The following is a 15,899-nucleotide window of genomic DNA, read 5'->3' as shown; positions in this document are numbered from 1 at the left end:
ACTCCCTTGCTGGACCAAACCCACAAATAAACGTACACCATGCGCCCAGTCATAATCCCTGCAGAGCTATGCCATGCTGACAGCAGTGGATCTAGCTGGGGTCTGACAGCCCAGAAGAGAGACCACAAGAAACTTTTCCGCCAGTGCCACACTAGAACGCATCTGCTCCTCTCCTCAGAATGAGTTCAGGACAGGGAAAACCTTCCTCACGCTTCTTCCTGCCAGGGACCACCGCTTTTTGTTGAGAGCCAAAGCCATGTTCTTACAGGGCTACAGCAAGCGAGCTTCCCAGAGCATGCAAGCAGCACAGCCTCTGCACAAGGATGCAGCCCGCTGGTGGAACTGCACACTGACAGCTGCAGCTCCCACAGCCCAGCTCAGCCCTTTTTCTCCACCAGTCGCAGCCCCGTGGCAGCACAGACTCCCAGCAGATGTTGGTTTAGTCACCGGCCCTGCAAGAAACCAAGAGCACAGAGCAAGCACGCTCAGGCCCGAAGGAGCAACGCCGCTTATACAGGGGCAATGCTTGGTTTACCCTGCTTAATTGCTTACTAAAGTGTGGGTACGAGCATTGAGTATTGCTTCTGCTGCAAACACTTCTGACTCCTGAAAGCACAGCAGTCAAGCCTGCAGCACAGGAGACTTAACAAACCCAAAGAGTTGCTGGCTAAGATATTTACTAAAATTCAAACTCTTAAAGGAATCCCAGCTTTCCAATATTCTGCAAAACTTCAAAGACCAGAGGATACAGAAGCTGCACAGTGGGTTATTCAGGTGACATTTATTAGAGCATTTCAAGTATACAGTGATTTTCCCGATGGCTGCAAGCAGATGCCAGTAGCAAAGAGTGACTGAGAAGTTGCAGGCTATATAATTATCATGGGAAATTAATGTTTTCAGCTGAAGTAAGAGGAAAAGAAAGCATCAGACCAAAAAGTTGAGCAAGTTTGGGGATGGAGAGGAGCAAATGTAGTCCTTAGTTTGAGATCATTTACTTAATTTGGCAACTCGCATGTAGCAGAAGCTGCCTGCTATTGCACTGTGCCCTCTGCATCTCAAGGACCTAAGTTACCCAGAAGTGTTTTTCTCCACTGAGAGCAGACAGCATTCTCCCTGGTAAGGGAAACCCACCTGCACAGGTGGGTTAGTTCTGGAGCCCCAGCTCAGCAGCTGAGAATCAGATTCCCAGCTTTGCATATTCATATGCAAGAACTGAGCTGCTGCACTTCCAAGAAAGCAACACAGACTTCCACCAAGTGCATACTAAAACCATCAGCTCCTCACTACAAGGCAGCTTTAGGTCAGGATTCCTTTTGGGCAAATGGGTGGTTGTTTTTAAAAGCAAGAACCACATGGCAGCTAGGCTGCGAAGTCCGCTGGCAAAAACAAGGTCTGTGCATTTCTCAGTCACTACTTGTGAAATACAGGTCCTTAAAAATAATTTTAAATCAGAGACTTCTCACCGAAGCATGAAAAGGGCACAAATTGGAAGGAACTGAGCTATGGTGTGAGCAACTTAAGAGAGCACCTCGCAAACCAGAGGCTATGTACTTTACCAAATCTGCCTGATTTGCAAATTAGTAGTTATACATTTAAGATATTAGCTGCCTCAGTTGTGTTAGTCTCCTCCATTTATTAATGAAGAACATCTGAAGCCAACTGAAATAAAAAAACTTTTAAAAACAAATGAAAAAGTAGAATTCAAATGCATAACATTCCAAGTATACCTACAGAACGACAGTTCCTCGAGACCACTGAGCTCTGAGGTAAGTGTTGGCAGTTTCAGTCAGGCCAGCAAAACACAGTGGTGTTTCCAAGCCTCCTGAACATGTCTTTTAAGTTAAACATTCATTAACAAAATTAATCACAGCTCTTTCTAGCGAAGTTGCTTAAAAATTTGTCTTCAGCAAGGACTATTTGAAAATTCTGGTGAACAAATGATTTGCAAGTAAAACAAACTATTAGAAATGGTAACAACACAGTCTGTTTAATCAAATCAGATCTGATTACTACAACGCATGCTGAGGACAGCCACTAAATTCATATCCTGGTGCTGCAGGGCCTTCCTCCCACGAATCTTGCAATTGCTTTTTCAAATCCTGTCTGCATAACGGACAACAATGGAAGACAAGTCAGAATGTAATGACAGATTTCAAATACAGGGAATACATACATTAAATTAATGGACTCAGTCTTCAGCATACAGGAGTTTGATACAGTTACTGGCTAGAGTCGCAGAAAGTTGAAAATCTGAACAGTCTTGAACCAATTCCAAGAATTCCAATGGCTTTTTAATAGTTCCAATAATTAATGGGTATATAAAACAGAGACGGACTGGCTTCTCCAGCAGAAAAGGTGGGGCTCTTCCATGCTAACCAGAACGTCGGTACCAAAGGGACTTGAATGGACTTCCCCAACCTTTCCACCAGTCTGCTAGAGATGATGATTTATTAAAACCTTCTTGATTTACTGACAACTGATTTAACAGGCAAAAGCTGCAGACTGTGTCAATCATAGTGGATGGCAGTATAGAAGATTATCCAAACAACCTGCGGAGAGGAAAGGAAGACAAGGTTATTGTTGTGCCTCGGGGGAGGGTTTGAACACTGACGACAAGCTTCATGCCTTGCTCTGATGGGGGTCTGAATTCCAGCTCTGAGAGCGCATCAGAGAGGCGTTGGGATCTCCATGCACCACAAATGGTGGCATTCAACTAATTTGGCTTCCAGAGTGGTTAACCCACCTATAATAAATCCCACCACAGTCCCTCCAGTGATTTTAATTAAAAACATCACCACAGCGAGTCATGAGCACATTCAGAGACTTGGGAAAGGGGAGTAACGGGAATTCCCCTTCCCATCAATCCCACTTATCAGTGGATGTTAACACATCTCTCTTCTGTCAGTGCCCTGGCTCACCTGCTTTTCTTCCAGACCCTCAGGAAGTTTACCAACACGATTCACAAACCAACTTAAAGAAAGTAAGAGATGTTACCAGAAACAGTGCAAAAGATGTCATGAATCCTTCCTTTGTTAGCTCCCATGTCCCACCATACTCCTCCTCATCTATCTGCTGGAAGCTACTGAAGTAGAGGTACAGAACACCAGCATTGATCAGGCAGAATCTGGAAGAAAGACTAGGAACCATCATTTTTCATAGCACACCCAGTGTGCCACAAAGCAACATATGACATATCAGCAGACAAGAGGTAAAAGTGAACACCATCCCTGCAACTGCACGCGGGCAGCTCGGTGTGTTCCTTACAAGAGCATCTCCAGGTCAGCACACTGGGTTTGGATGAGGTTCACCTCACAAGGCACAACCTACAGCAACTAAGGCTCAACAGAGAGTGATCAGAGGCTGGAAATAGCAGCAGATTTGTAAATCCTGCACATTTTCTTCTACCGCAGATCAGCAATAGTTCTGCTCTAACATAGAATCCCATTTCCTTGCACACACTGCTTGATTTTTAGGCTGCCAAAATGGAAGAGCATTAGGAAGCAATGGAGATAAAAACTGTGACCTCCCATTTGTTCTTAGACCAGTTTGGCCTTATATTACCCTAACTTAAGGCTGAGACAACCTGGCAAGCCACAAGTACATTTCCTGGAGAGAACGCTGTGGGAAGGGCCATACTGGGGGACACACAGGTTCAAAGACCAGCAGCAAGCTGCAAGCAGCTGTTCAACCACATACCACAGAGCAACTACATGCACAATACTAGAAGCTTTTAGTTTTCCAAATGATACCACATCACTTTCATTTCTAACATGTAGAACAGAAATCGTCTCATGCACCTGAAGGCACCTTGGGAACGAATGGATGATTAAGTACAAATGACGCTTCCCAACCCACATGAATTACCACGAGCACTTCAGATGTAACTGTCTGCATGTAGCTACTGAGTTTCTGTTAAAGCATGGTTGCTCTACAGCACATTTCTGTAAGTTTCAAACCTCAGTTTTTTCTTAGAGGCACGCAGCAACATTCCCTCCACTTCCTTGCCACAGCTAGGGCAGGCAATTTCATTTTTCTCAAGAAAAGCTCCAAAGCTGTGAGCTGTTTGTACACAGACCTTAACTCAGCAGAAACATTTGCAGAGACCCCCCAGAGCCAACACAGCTTTTCCTCTTACTTCTTTGAAGCCCCTGTCTACACATGCAAAAATAGGACACTTCACAAGTCGTGAGCCTTTTACGCATTTCTTCCACCCCTGCCTTCTTTAATAATGATAAAATACATTAATAGATAATAAACAAAGTAAAAAAAAAGTGTTAGTTCAAGAAGAGAGAAAGAAGCTGATGAAGATGTTATGGTTTGTTTGAATTCCCTGACAGATAAACCCAGTATTGCATTCCAGACTGTTAAGACACATGGCAGATGCAGGGGTTGCATCTGGCCAGCCCTCTGTTTATAACACAGGCTTCAAACAGACAAGAAGCCACGTCCAAATGTGGGCAAGTACGCGAGGCGGAAAAGGAAATAAGTCTTACATTGCGATCCCCACGAATCCCTTCAGAGGAACTACCCCCCAGATGATTCCCAAAATAACTGCGATGATCTGTCGGAACCAGTAGATCACATCTAAAAACTCGTCCTGAGGAGAGAGAGCAAAATAAGACTCCTGTTTTCTTCCTTTTTTTTTTTTAAGCGTTAGACAACGGATAAGCGGGAACGTGGCCTCGAACGCTCTGCCTCCAGAAGCCACGTACCGCACCGCGCTCAGACGGGACGGAAGCGGCTCACGGCCCCGCGCACCACGGGCACGCCTGCTCCCAAATTAGGAGCGGGGCTGGGCACCGCCCAGCAGGGAGCCGCGCCAACACAGCGGCGCGAGAGCACGAGACCCCGCGCTCCGCCGCACGGCTCCGTGCGGGAGGAGAGCGCGCCGGCTGCCCGCGGCGGCGACGGGAACCGCCCACCCGCGCACGGAGGGCCGGGGGCCGCCGGAGCCGGCGGCCGTCCTCCGGAGCCCCCCAACGCCGCCCCCGCGCCCGCCGGGCCCGGCCGGGCCGCGCACCTTGTCGTGCCAGGCGGAGTCGCTGCGCAGCGCCTTGCCCCACACGGAACCGCGCGGCCCGGCCCCGCCGCCGTTGGCCAACGCGTGGTGCTGCGCGTGCGGCGGCTCCTCCTTGCGCCGCGCGGCGCTCATCCTCTCTCCCGCCCGCCGGCCCCGCACGGCCCCGGAAGCGGCCGCCGCTCGTCGTCACTCACCCGCGCCCAGCGCCCGCCAATCGCCGCGCTGCAGGGGGGCACGTGACCAAGGCGGGCACCCCGCCTTCCTACGGCGGGAGAGAGGGCTCAGGGGCCCGGGCGCGGGGGGCGGGGCTTCGCCTCGGGGCGCCGCGGGAGCGGCGGTCCCTACGGTCCCGGCGGTGCTTCTGGCTGCGGGCGACCGCCTGCCTGCTGAGCCCTGAGGGCCGCGGAGAGCCCTGGGGGCCCCGGTGCGCTCCAGTGCCGTGCGCGTTCCCGGCGGGGACGGTTGGAGCTCAGCTGGATGGCTGCGGGAGCACGCGCACAGCGCAGCCAGCTGGAGGCGCCGCGTGTCCCGCACGTGCGTGCCGGGCGGTCCCCTCGGACCTGCGGGAGGCCCCGGCCTCGCAGTGGGAGCTGCTGGCGCTGCCCCAGCCCTGCGCAGACCCTTCCTCGTGAGCCGCGCGCTGCTTGCCCATTCGCGCGCATCCCCACTCGCAGCGAAGCTCAGTGTTTCATTTACCTGTTAGCAAACCGTAGGCCTGAGGCCCTGCGTTGTTTTTTTTTCCGTTGCACAGACCAACACGCGCTTGACTCAGCGTTTCAGGAGCCTGGCTGTGTTCAGTTCGCAGGACAAAGTACTGCAGCAGCAGCAACCTTGCTAGGGACTTGGGCAGGAGGCTGGTGAGCTCCTGCACAGGCAGATGAGTCCGTGTCCCAGACCGCCGATCCCTTCCAGCTGCTGCCATGTAGTTCAAATACCAACTTTGCAAGGCACTTGTGGGCTTCCCAGTGCTGCCCCAGCTATGTCAGGCCCCTGAGGCACTGGCCGAAGATGCTGGTCCAAATCACTGGACTCACATTGTGTTATGAAGAGGGTGACGTGACAGAAAAGGACCCTTGCTGTATCTCCCACAGGAACCTTCACATGTGACACCTACCACGACAGAGTCCCTTGCTGAGGGCTGCTCTGACCTTGCTCCCCTGGGGCTCCTCAGGTGTTTGGGGCGTGGCAGCCCCCTCTGCCCTCACCCTTGGATGAGAGGGGCACCGAGCACAGCAGGGGCCATATCTGAAGGACAACAGGACTTCGGACTGTGTCCTTGGCTTGTAAGGAGTCTCAACGTCCCTGGCTCCATGCTCCTGGTTGATGCCACTTTGCAGGGCTGGCAGCATTTGTGTGATGGTGGGACGCTTGGATCAGGGAGCTGATCTAAAACTGACATGCTAAAAGACTGCCTGGTTTTACCTCATCTCCATTCCCTGAGCTGCTGCCCAGAGAGAAAACCAAGTGAAATTATAGTGGGAAAGAACAAGGAGGAGACCAAAGAGAGGTGACAGAGGAAGACATGGAGGTAGGAACAGGCTCCCTGCTGAGGGACATATTTTGGCAGAGGAGGAGGACATACGAGGAGCTGGGGGCACTGTGAGGATGAGGGAAGGTGGGAAAGGCTGGAAGGAAGGAAGAGGAGCATGTGCTGGGCGTCCCAGCAGCAGCCCCTCGTGTGCACCCAGCTGCAGGGGCTGCCAGGTGTGCGAGGAGCTGCCACGTTCACCACTGCTCCCTGGGTGGAATGGCTGCTCGCTGGTGGGAGCTGGGGCTGCCAGGCGCTGTGCAGACACCGCTGTGCCCGGGGCGGATGCATGGAAAGCCCTGGGGAGCAGCATGGGGCTGCAGCTCAGCTCTCTGCCTCCTGAAATGTGCTCTTTCTTTTTTTTCCTTTCTTTTATTTTCTTTAAAAGGCAAACTTTTTCGGGAAGGGCCCACGTGGAGCTCAGGCTCAGCGCAGACTCTGCGCAGCCCTCCAGCCACGCAGCCCCAGAGCGGCGATTCCCGGTGGGAGGGTGAGGGCTGCGGCTCTGTGTAAACCAGAGCTCGTGTCAGCTCTTGGTCCCACTCACCCTCACCCCTCTGCAGGCTGAGTTCTGTCCCCGGGGACCCACGGCAAGTCCCCGATAATGGCCGTCGGGGCCCTCAAGAGCCTTGGGCTGGGGTCACCCGTGGATGCTCCCCTCCATCTCCCGTGCCCCAGCCCTGGGACAGCGGCCACGCGTAGGCCTCCCGGCCGTCCTTCCGTCTATGTACGGCCGACAGCGAGCCCCGCCGCCCCGGCCCCGCCGCATTCTTCTGCCTTGTATGGGCCGAGCCGGGCCGGGAGGGGAGGGGCGGGACGAGGGGTCCGGCACCGCCCCGGCCCCAGCCCACGCCTAGGGTCGCGCCGCCGGCCGGGAGCGCAGAGTAGCGCCGTCGGCTCCGCAGCTGGCCCGATCCGCCCCAGGTGAGATTTCTGCCGCCCAGCGGGACCTGCCCGCGGCCCCGGCCGGCGGCGGGGTGAGAGGGAGCCGGAGCGGCCCCGACGGAGCGGGCGTGAGGGATGCGGGGCAGCCCCGAGGGGCCTGGGCCAGCTCGGGAGGGGGCAGCGGGGCACTAGGGCACAGCTGGGGGCATTGCCGCGCTGCTGCAGCCTGGGGGGGGGGGCGGGGACGACGCTGCAGGAGGAGCCCCGCGCCCCTGGTGGGGAGAGGAGCGCTGCTTGGACCCCATCCCGCGCGGGGCGTCCCCCTGGGGAGGGCGAGGAGCGTCCTGAGCGCAGCTCTCGGCGACTGCGGTGACCGCGGCCGGGACCCGTCCCGCGCTGTCACGGGGAGCTGTTCCTGCCTGGAACGTCTGCTTTTCCCCAGGTCTTACTGATGCCCAGAGCCCAAACCCAGATGCGTGCGTGATGCTCCAGAGATCTCCCAAGGGACCTGTGAGCAACTTCAGACAATAAACTGTTGGAAGGCAGAAGAGCTTTATTTAGCTCTTTTTCCTCAGAGGCGGAGGAACTTTTTTGCCCGTGAAAACTTCAGGTCCCCTTGGCTTCCTCTGCTGCGCTCCCTGCATGCCTTTTTGGTACAAAATGTTACGAACGTGATAAAAGCCAGGGAGGTTCTTAGCCGTGGAGAAAGCAGTGGCCGGGGCAGCATTCTTGGGAGCGGAACATCCTGAAGTGTCAACAACCGCTGCTGCTTACCAAAGATGGTTGGTTTCTTTAGTCACTTAAATTTTTTCCCCTCATCACTGGCAGGCTCTGCGTTGCTGTAGGAGGAGTTTGCTGTCGCCTCCCCCCAACGTGCTGAGGCCGGATTCCCCCCCGAGGTGAGCCACTTCATTCCCTGGGAAGACGGCAAGGCATGGGGCCATGCAGCCTTCCTGCTCCTCACTGCTGGAGTGCCCTCTTCTCCCCACCCCTCGTCATGGCAGAAGGGCCAGAGGTGGTGTGGTTCCATGTGCGGGCAGCATCTGTGTGGTTGAACGTCTTGTGTGTGCAGCGAGGACAGAGCTGAGCAGCGCTGCACCCCGGGGCTGGGGCATGCTATTCTAGCAGCAGGGAGGAGTGGGCAGCTCAGCTTCCAGCATGCTCACCTTTCAGTAAAGGCAGTGTGTTCTGGCTTGTTGCTACTTGAAACAGACTCTCAAAGGGGCCATTGTTTATCCCCACGGAGCTGTACCTGGGAGCAGTGCAGGCTGTTTGAATCGCCCTTCCCCTACCCTACAAAGCCCAGAGAACCCAGCAGATGTGTGCCCTGTGTCTGAGTGCTGGGGTGTTGTGCAGATGATGTCCTTCCCTCCTGCGGCACTGGGGATGCTGCAGGCAGCCCTGTGTGGCAGCGGAGCCGTGAAGCACTCCCTGCAGTTGCATGCCCAGCCTTGGAGGAACCACCCTTGGGACACCCTTAGCAGCACAGGAGTACCCAGAATTGTGTTTGCACCACGTGGCCCCAAGGCATCACAGGCAGCTGAGCTGTGCTGCAGCTGGGAGGCTGAGGTCCCCCTGTCCCCTTTGTGTCAGGTACCTGCTTCATGCCAGCTTGGCCCGCCAGGAGCCCCTGCAGTCACTCACCCAGCAGCACCTCTCCTCTGATTTACTTTTCTTTTTTTTGTTGGGGGAGGGGACTGAAGTGATACACGAGATCTGGTGTGGGGAAGGATGGAGGTGGGGAGGAGGGTCTGGGGATGGCCTCACACCCTGGCAGCACGGGGATGTCCCTTCATCTTGGCCGCCCCCCCAGTGCTGCCAGGAACTGCACTGGGTTGAAGCCGCTTGCTTTTTTCCAATGAGGAAATGTATGGTGTCTTATTTCACTGATAATGGCCCGTCTTCGCTCTTTCTCTTTAAAACTGCAGCTATTTTCTATAGTAACTTTTCAAGCCGGGCCCATGGCCACATGGGGCTGCCTCTTTAGTCGGGAAGGTGCAAGCCCCAGGATGCAGGAGGCAGGCGGCAGATGACATGGGTGAGCTGGTAGCTGCTTTCATGGTGGTGCTGAGCTCCACAGCTCCACTGCTGGCGATAGGCAAGTCCCGGGCTAGTGCAGCCCTGGGATGGGGCTTTCACCAGGGGCTGGAGCAGGGCCCATGACTGTGGCTTTTCCTCTTGCTGCGGAGAAGCTGGACACTCAGCCCTGCAGCATGCAGGGTGTTATGGCCAGGTGCTACCCAGACTGTCCTGGTGTTTGGTTTTCTGAGCAGCCAGCACCTCACAGCCAGACCCTGGGGCTGCGTGGTGCAGAGCTGCTGTCGGGCCCTTCAGCAGGGCACGGACCACCTGGGTCAGCTGCGCTGACCCTCTAGACAGAGGCACCTTCCTGCACCCAGCTTCAAAGTCTCTTTCTGAGCCATGGACAGCCCCAAGAAGCAGAAATGTAACGATTAGGAGCTGAGCTGGTCCTTAGGACCAAGCACCTTCCCAGGAAATTTTTTGGATCAAACAGTGGAATCGAACAGAAAAGAAGCCACACGCTGCCCAAATTGCACTTAGACCCCGAGCGAGAGCCATCTCAGGGGGATCATGCTGAGCCGTGCTCGTACTAGCTGGTCACAGCTGGGGTAGTGTAAATATTTGGGTAGTATTAATTCATGTGGCCGGAGCAAAACAACTGCTTATTTCTTCTGCTAATAGCTCTGCTCATTGCTCTCAGTGGTTAGGAGGTGTGGTGCTGGCTGTGCTGTGTTCTGCCGGCAGAGCTTTTATTGTCGGGTCTGTCCTGGCGCAGCAGATTGGGCAGGGTCGTGCTGCTCAGCTGAGCTTCCCCACACCGGCTGGTGCCCATGCTGCCGCCGGGAAGGCAAGTAGGGGGTGCTTCTGGCACATGGCACAGTGCCGTTCTTGCTTTTCACTGCTTAATGCAGTGTGACGCGGTCCTCAGCTGCTCTGCGTCCCCTGTCAGAGCAGGCAGAGCCCAGAGATAGTGCTGCCACCAAGGCACAGGGTGCACACTCTGCTCCTCTCCCCTGAGGAACTTGCTCACAGTTTGTTAGCACTGCTCCCCGCCACGCAGCAGGCAGGGACTCCCTGTCCCCAGTGGGGAAGCTGAGGCATGGGGCTGCCTGCGAAACAGTGGCCATGGTGGAAGCACGAGGATCTGGGCAGCACCGTGGCAGGGGGCCCACCTCACCCAGGTTCTCTCGCAGGGCTGTGCTGAGTGGCAGCTGACGCTGGGAAGGTCTATGTGTCAGTTCTGTCTCTGGTGGCAGCTTGCTGAGCTTCACTTCTTGGGGTTTGACCAGGAGAGGTCTGAGCATCCTCTTCCTTGGCAGCGCTGGTGGTGGCCAGTGCTGCAGGGCCCTCTGTAAGGATTGGGGTTGGGCCCTGGTGCCCCCTGGGCATGTATATCAGACACTGACCCAACCTGGCAGCATGGGGGGGGGGCACCAAACCGCTGCTTGGAGGCTCTGGAGGGGCTTGAGCACCGTCTGCTCATCCCAGCTGCCAGGAGCTGGTCTGCTTTCCCTGCCACAAGGCACCAGCCATCTGCACTGCTGTCCCTGCTGGAACATGGACTGCCCTGGCTGAGTCCCCTGAGGGCCGTCCTTTTGTCCATCCTTCCATCCCATGGCAGAGGGCTTGCCATCGATCCCCCTCTGCCCCCCTACCTGGCTCTTCTCATCTCCTGCCACTCATTGCATGTACCAACTGCGCCGTCCTCTGTGCCTGCCATCCCACAGCCACTCCCCAGCACCCCCTGGTGCTGCCCTCTCCCCCCACCTGCCTTCAGGGCTCTGCTGTGGACAGAGCTGGGTGCAGGCAGCTGGAGTGGGGCGGAGGGAGCAGGGAGGCAGTGGCATGCAAGGAATGTAGCCACAGCGATAACCCCAGGCACCAGCTGAGCCCCAGCCCTGCAAGGCGGGGGCTGCTCCAGCGCGTAAGGTGGGGGAGATTGTGCCCATCCAGTGTGGGGCAGCCGTGGCATGGGGGGCCGTGCCAAAACCTAAGGTACCATCTGGGAGGCACCCCTGGTGGTGTTGGGCTTGGTGCAGAAGGAACAGCCAGCACATAGGTCTGGGGGCAGAGGGTGCGAGCAGGGAGCTCTGTCCATAGCCCATGGGGGCAGCCCCGCAACACTCTGGGAAGGGAGACAATCAGAGCTGCTCCTGGAACCTTCCAGGTGGCTCAGTAGAGCCTGGGTCTCCCCTGTCCCCGCATCCTACCCTGTGACCACATTATCTCACTGTTGCCAAACTTGGTGACAGCCAGCAAAACTGAGGGACAGACCTGGTGAGTGGCGTTTATGCAGCAACGAAGGGAAGCCGTGTCCCTCTGCTCCCCTCTAACAGCCCTGCCCTGCCCGCAGGTAACACCCCAGCTGCCAACATGTCCAGCAAACGTGCCAAAGCCAAGACCACCAAGAAGCGCCCGCAGCGCGCCACCTCCAATGTCTTCGCTATGTTTGACCAGTCACAGATCCAGGAGTTCAAGGAAGCTTTCAACATGATTGACCAGAACCGCGACGGGTTCATCGACAAGGAGGATCTGCACGACATGCTGGCTTCCATGGGTGAGCAGACTCTCCCCCCGGCCCCCTGCACATCCCCTGGTCCCACTGTCCCTCATGGCTCCTTGGCCAGCTGCTTGGGGGCCACAGGGACACAGCGCTTGGTGAGGAGTCCTGGTCACCGTGCAGTGAGCCCACTTTTGGGATGGCATTGGGGCACAGCCCTCCTGCTTTGGGCCAGTTTGATTCTGCAAAAACTGGAGAGACGTCCTCTGGTGCACAGGCTGGCCTCAGAAGTGTGCTTGTGGAGCTGCCCGAGGGCCTGCTGTTCTTACAGCTGCACTCACCGGTAAGGACAAGTCCCTGCCTCCTTTGAGGCTGGAGCAGCTCTGCACAAGGCCAGGAACAGCTGGGGGCTGGAGAGGTACCACCCCAAAATGTCACCAGGACAAAGCCCTTTCGTTGCTCGCAGCCTGTGTGATGGGACAGGTCAGTCCCTTTCCAGCTCACGTGGCTGGGTCAGTGCTGGGAGGGACAGGTGGGGTGGGGAGGGGGCTCCTCCGCAAGGGATGGAGCAGGATGCAGCCTCCTGCTGGCCACAGAGTCCCACACGGGAGATGGCTGTGGGCTGTGAATGGGTGAGGTCTCTGTCTGCGCTGGCAGGGGGCTGCAGCAGGTGGGTCCTGGTGGGACCGGTGACAGCGCTGGGTCAGGCAGAACCCGCAGAGCAGGCTGGCAGCGTGGGGAAGATGTGCACTTCCTGACCACTCTGGCCCAGCACTGCCTGGCACAGGGGCTCTTGGGGATGGGGCTGAGCCCAGCAGCGTGGCCATACTGCCCACCCATAGCCTGCCCCCTCACCGTCCCTCTCTTGGCCCCACACCATGCTGGGAGCTCTGTCAATCATTGATCTGGTGGCTGGACCTGTTCTGAAGATCATGCCTGGGACAGTAAGCACAGAAGGGCCATGCACCGAGCACATCAGGGCTGCGCTTGACAGAGGCCAACCCCAGTGCTCTGCTGGGAGCTGTGCTTGGAACACAGTGACATGGAGAGGGGCTGAGCAGGAGCAGTGGATGGTGTGGAAACCCATCCCTGTGCTCATGATATGGGTGAAAGAGTCGCCAAACCCACTTCTTGTGGTGGTCGGCGGCTGGCAGGGGCATTGTGCACTGGAGGCTGTCATGCTCAGGGTGCTGCCCTGCAGCCCCAGCACCTTCCTAGGGAAGGGTGGCTGCTGTGGGTGGTGAGCTCCATCCCAGACTGGTGGGCCAGGAGCAGAGACACATCTCCAGGGCAGCTTGGGGTAGATGTGGTCAGCTCAGGCACTGCTCGGGCAGGTAATGCCTGAAAAAAAAGGAAAAATCCTTGCAAGTCTGCCATAGCTGAGTTCTGCATTGGCAGCATGGGTATGGGGCTGGCCTTGGGGACAGGACCCGCATCCACACTGCTGCCTGTGCCTGGCAGGAAAGAACCCCACTGACGAGTACCTGGAGGGCATGATGAGCGAAGCACCGGGGCCGATCAACTTCACCATGTTCCTCACCATGTTTGGGGAGAAGCTGAATGGCACCGACCCGGAGGACGTCATCCGCAATGCCTTTGCCTGCTTCGATGAGGAGGCGACAGGTACGAGCCAAGCCCTGGGGAGCACCTGCGGGCAGCTCTGAGGCAGCGCGGGCCGTGGGCAGGGCTGGGAGCGGGTCAGCGGGGATGTCCCCACTCACACTGCTCTCACACACTGATGCTATCCCTGCCATCCCCACAGGGTTTATTCATGAGGACCATCTGCGTGAACTGCTGACCACCATGGGGGACAGGTTCACTGACGAGGAAGTGGACGAGATGTACCGGGAGGCGCCCATTGATAAGAAGGGCAACTTCAACTATGTGGAGTTCACCCGCATTCTGAAGCATGGAGCCAAGGACAAGGACGATTAGAGCCAAGAGCTGCCCCTTGCCTCCTGCACGTGCTACCTGCACCCCTGCCCCTCGCTGCCCAGTCCCACCGCAGGCTCCCCCTGGCCGGGACGGCACCCTGCTCCATGCTGGAGCTGCCATCATGTGCCTGCCTGTCCTCTCCCATTGCCCCAGGACCCTGGCCAGGCTCCCCCCCACCACACTGCTGCTCACCCTCGCTCAGCAGGAGAGTCCGAACAGGGGCAGGCAGCCCAGGGAGCGCTGGCTGGGGGATTCCGGCTGGCTCAAAGCAGTGCAATCCCTCTCCCAGAGGACCTAACACAGAAAGAAGCTGTCCCCTTTCCTCCCACACTCCCTTCCTTTAGGAAAGAAAAAAAAAGAACACCGTTTCCTCTTCTTTGGCTGTTTTATGGCTTTAGAGCCTGTGATCTGAGGGATTCAGAAAGCTGAAGCAGCCTGTAAAGTCTGATGGGTGTGACACGGCGGTGTGCTCTGTGCTCCCTCCCTGCCCGGTGTGGCCCTGGGTGTGGGGTTTGGTTTTGGGGTTAAGGCCGCTTGTGCCCCAGCTCCCACACCGCATCCCCCCTGCCTTGCTGCCCTGCCACAGCTCCTCCTCCCAAGAGCAGTTTGGGAGTTTTGAAGCCAAATAATTCCTGACCCATCTGCAAAATTAGCTTAAGAGCCATTTACTGCCTTTGCTGATGAGAGCTGTGATTCAGGGTGGGCAGAGGGATGGGTGCGGGGAGGCGTTTGGATGCAGCACGGCATGCGTGGTACGGGCTGCGGGTGTGTGCCGGCAGAGGATGCGGCCCCCGCTGACAGCGGTGGGGCTGCGGGCATTTAAAGAACCTCGCAGTCCTGCGCTCGCGGGGAGGTCTCAGCTCACTGCCAGCCCGTCTTCATCAGCCCTTCCCCAACTCCTCGGGCTGCTCGTCCCCGGCTCCGGGGCCGACTGCCCCTCCCGCAGAGCTGCAGCGGCGGGGCCGTGCCCTGCGGAGCCCCACGGGACTGCGGGCAGCGCGACGTGCGGCTGCGAGCGCGGATGGGTGCGCGGGGAGCGCGGCTCGGGAGGAATGTGCGCTGCAGGTGTGTCACACGGCGCTGCACGAGGGGACGGGCGGCCCCCGGGGGGGCGGAGCTCAGCTGCTGTCGAAATACGGAAAAAAAGAAGAAGAAAAAGCAACAACCACATGCTAGGAATTAGGAGGGAAAAAAGGGATTAGGAGAGAGCAGTATGGCCATCGCCTCGGGCCCCGTGTCGCCCACACCCTGAACACAAAGCAGACCCGGCCGCGCTGCGAGGGTTCGGAGAAGGGCACCTGGGAGTCCGACAGCAAAGAAAAGGATTTGCTATAGCAGCTTGATTTAAACTGGGCGAAAAAGGAGCTAAGGGCACACGTGCAGAGGGGCTGCGGGTTACACGGAGCCGAATAGCATCTCCTGGGACCAGATCGGATCCTTCCAGCTTTTCCCTTTAAACCGCACCTCCTCCAGAGCCGCCCCGCAGCCGCCGGCCGGGTTTCCAGCGGCACCCGCAGCGCTCAGCGCCGGCGGTGGGGCTGCTCCCTAGCTGTGCTCCCAAAGCCATCTTGTCCCCTTTGGGCAAAGCTGCTTCATCTGCAGTGGGTGAAGAAGTATCAGCAAACCCGCGAGCTATTTTCTTGTGAAAGGTTCCCAGGTTTTACTCCTAAAAAAACCCAAACAACAACCAAAATAAAACAAAAACCAAAACTCCCCAAACAGTTCTTTCAGAGGTGTGCTGTTCCAGCCCCCAAAACAAAACTAGGCGTAATGTCAGCAGTGTTTGCTTGAGGCAGGGACACTGAGTCAAGAACCTTTTGCGGTCAACCTGAAGCAGCTGCTTTCTCCTCTCCTTGCCGGGCCACACCGCCTCCAGCTTCCTCGCTCATCAGAGGATTTCGATCATTCCTGAGGAGCACAGCACCTCTGCCGCTCAGTTCGTGTCCACCAATCCCCAGACCAGCGGCTTTGCTCAGATTTCGGCTCGCCAGCGGCCGCAGCCCGCGTCT

General features: G+C 57.0%; 2 protein-coding genes across 5 annotated transcripts; one reads left to right on the top strand and one right to left on the bottom strand.

Annotated features, from left to right (window-relative positions):
- C19H20orf24 (chromosome 19 C20orf24 homolog) lies at positions 762-5,215 on the bottom strand. Of its 4 annotated transcripts, none has more exons than XM_021416767.1 (4): positions 5,021-5,215; positions 4,494-4,597; positions 2,995-3,136; positions 762-2,549 (listed from the first exon to the last, which is right to left on the bottom strand). In XM_021416767.1, exons 1-4 carry the CDS (start codon positions 5,150-5,152, stop codon positions 2,508-2,510), a joined length of 420 nt encoding a protein of 139 aa, XP_021272442.1. In that variant the 5' UTR covers positions 5,153-5,215; the 3' UTR covers positions 762-2,507. The 4 variants fall into 4 exon arrangements, with proteins under 4 accessions (XP_021272442.1, XP_021272444.1, XP_021272441.1 ...); XM_021416769.1 differs by having other exon boundaries at positions 2,995-3,124; positions 5,021-5,213; XM_021416766.1 differs by lacking the exon at positions 762-2,549 and having other exon boundaries at positions 2,556-3,136.
- On the top strand, positions 7,342-14,539 carry MYL9 (myosin light chain 9). Its single transcript, XM_021416765.1, has 5 exons — positions 7,342-7,472; positions 8,262-8,332; positions 11,809-12,012; positions 13,417-13,578; positions 13,718-14,539. Exons 3-5 carry the CDS (start codon positions 11,829-11,831, stop codon positions 13,888-13,890), a joined length of 519 nt encoding a protein of 172 aa, XP_021272440.1. The 5' UTR covers positions 7,342-7,472; positions 8,262-8,332; positions 11,809-11,828; the 3' UTR covers positions 13,891-14,539.

Source organism: Numida meleagris, chromosome 19, assembly GCF_002078875.1.
Source record: "Numida meleagris isolate 19003 breed g44 Domestic line chromosome 19, NumMel1.0, whole genome shotgun sequence".
Taxonomy (NCBI): domain Eukaryota; kingdom Metazoa; phylum Chordata; class Aves; order Galliformes; family Numididae; genus Numida; species Numida meleagris.
Note: the sequence above shows the minus strand (reverse complement) of the source record. Positions and strands in the feature narration are given on the sequence as shown.

What these genes read in the sequence shown, in the direction of transcription:
- C19H20orf24 (XM_021416766.1), bottom strand. Translation starts at nt 5,152, where the DNA reads ATGAGCGCCGCGCGGCGCAAGGAGGAGCCGCCGCACGCGCAGCACCAC. An exon ending in ACTCCGCCTGGCACGACAAG is followed by an intron (nt 4,598 to 5,020) that starts GTGCGCGGCCCG and finishes CTCTCTCCTCAG; the next exon opens with GACGAGTTTTTAGATGTGAT. An exon ending in GGATTCGTGGGGATCGCAAT is followed by an intron (nt 3,137 to 4,493) that starts GTAAGACTTATT and finishes GATGGTTCCTAG; the next exon opens with TCTTTCTTCCAGATTCTGCC.
- MYL9 (XM_021416765.1), top strand. Translation starts at nt 11,829, where the DNA reads ATGTCCAGCAAACGTGCCAAAGCCAAGACCACCAAGAAGCGCCCGCAG. An exon ending in CGACATGCTGGCTTCCATGG is followed by an intron (nt 12,013 to 13,416) that starts GTGAGCAGACTC and finishes TGTGCCTGGCAG; the next exon opens with GAAAGAACCCCACTGACGAG. An exon ending in CTTCGATGAGGAGGCGACAG is followed by an intron (nt 13,579 to 13,717) that starts GTACGAGCCAAG and finishes CCATCCCCACAG; the next exon opens with GGTTTATTCATGAGGACCAT.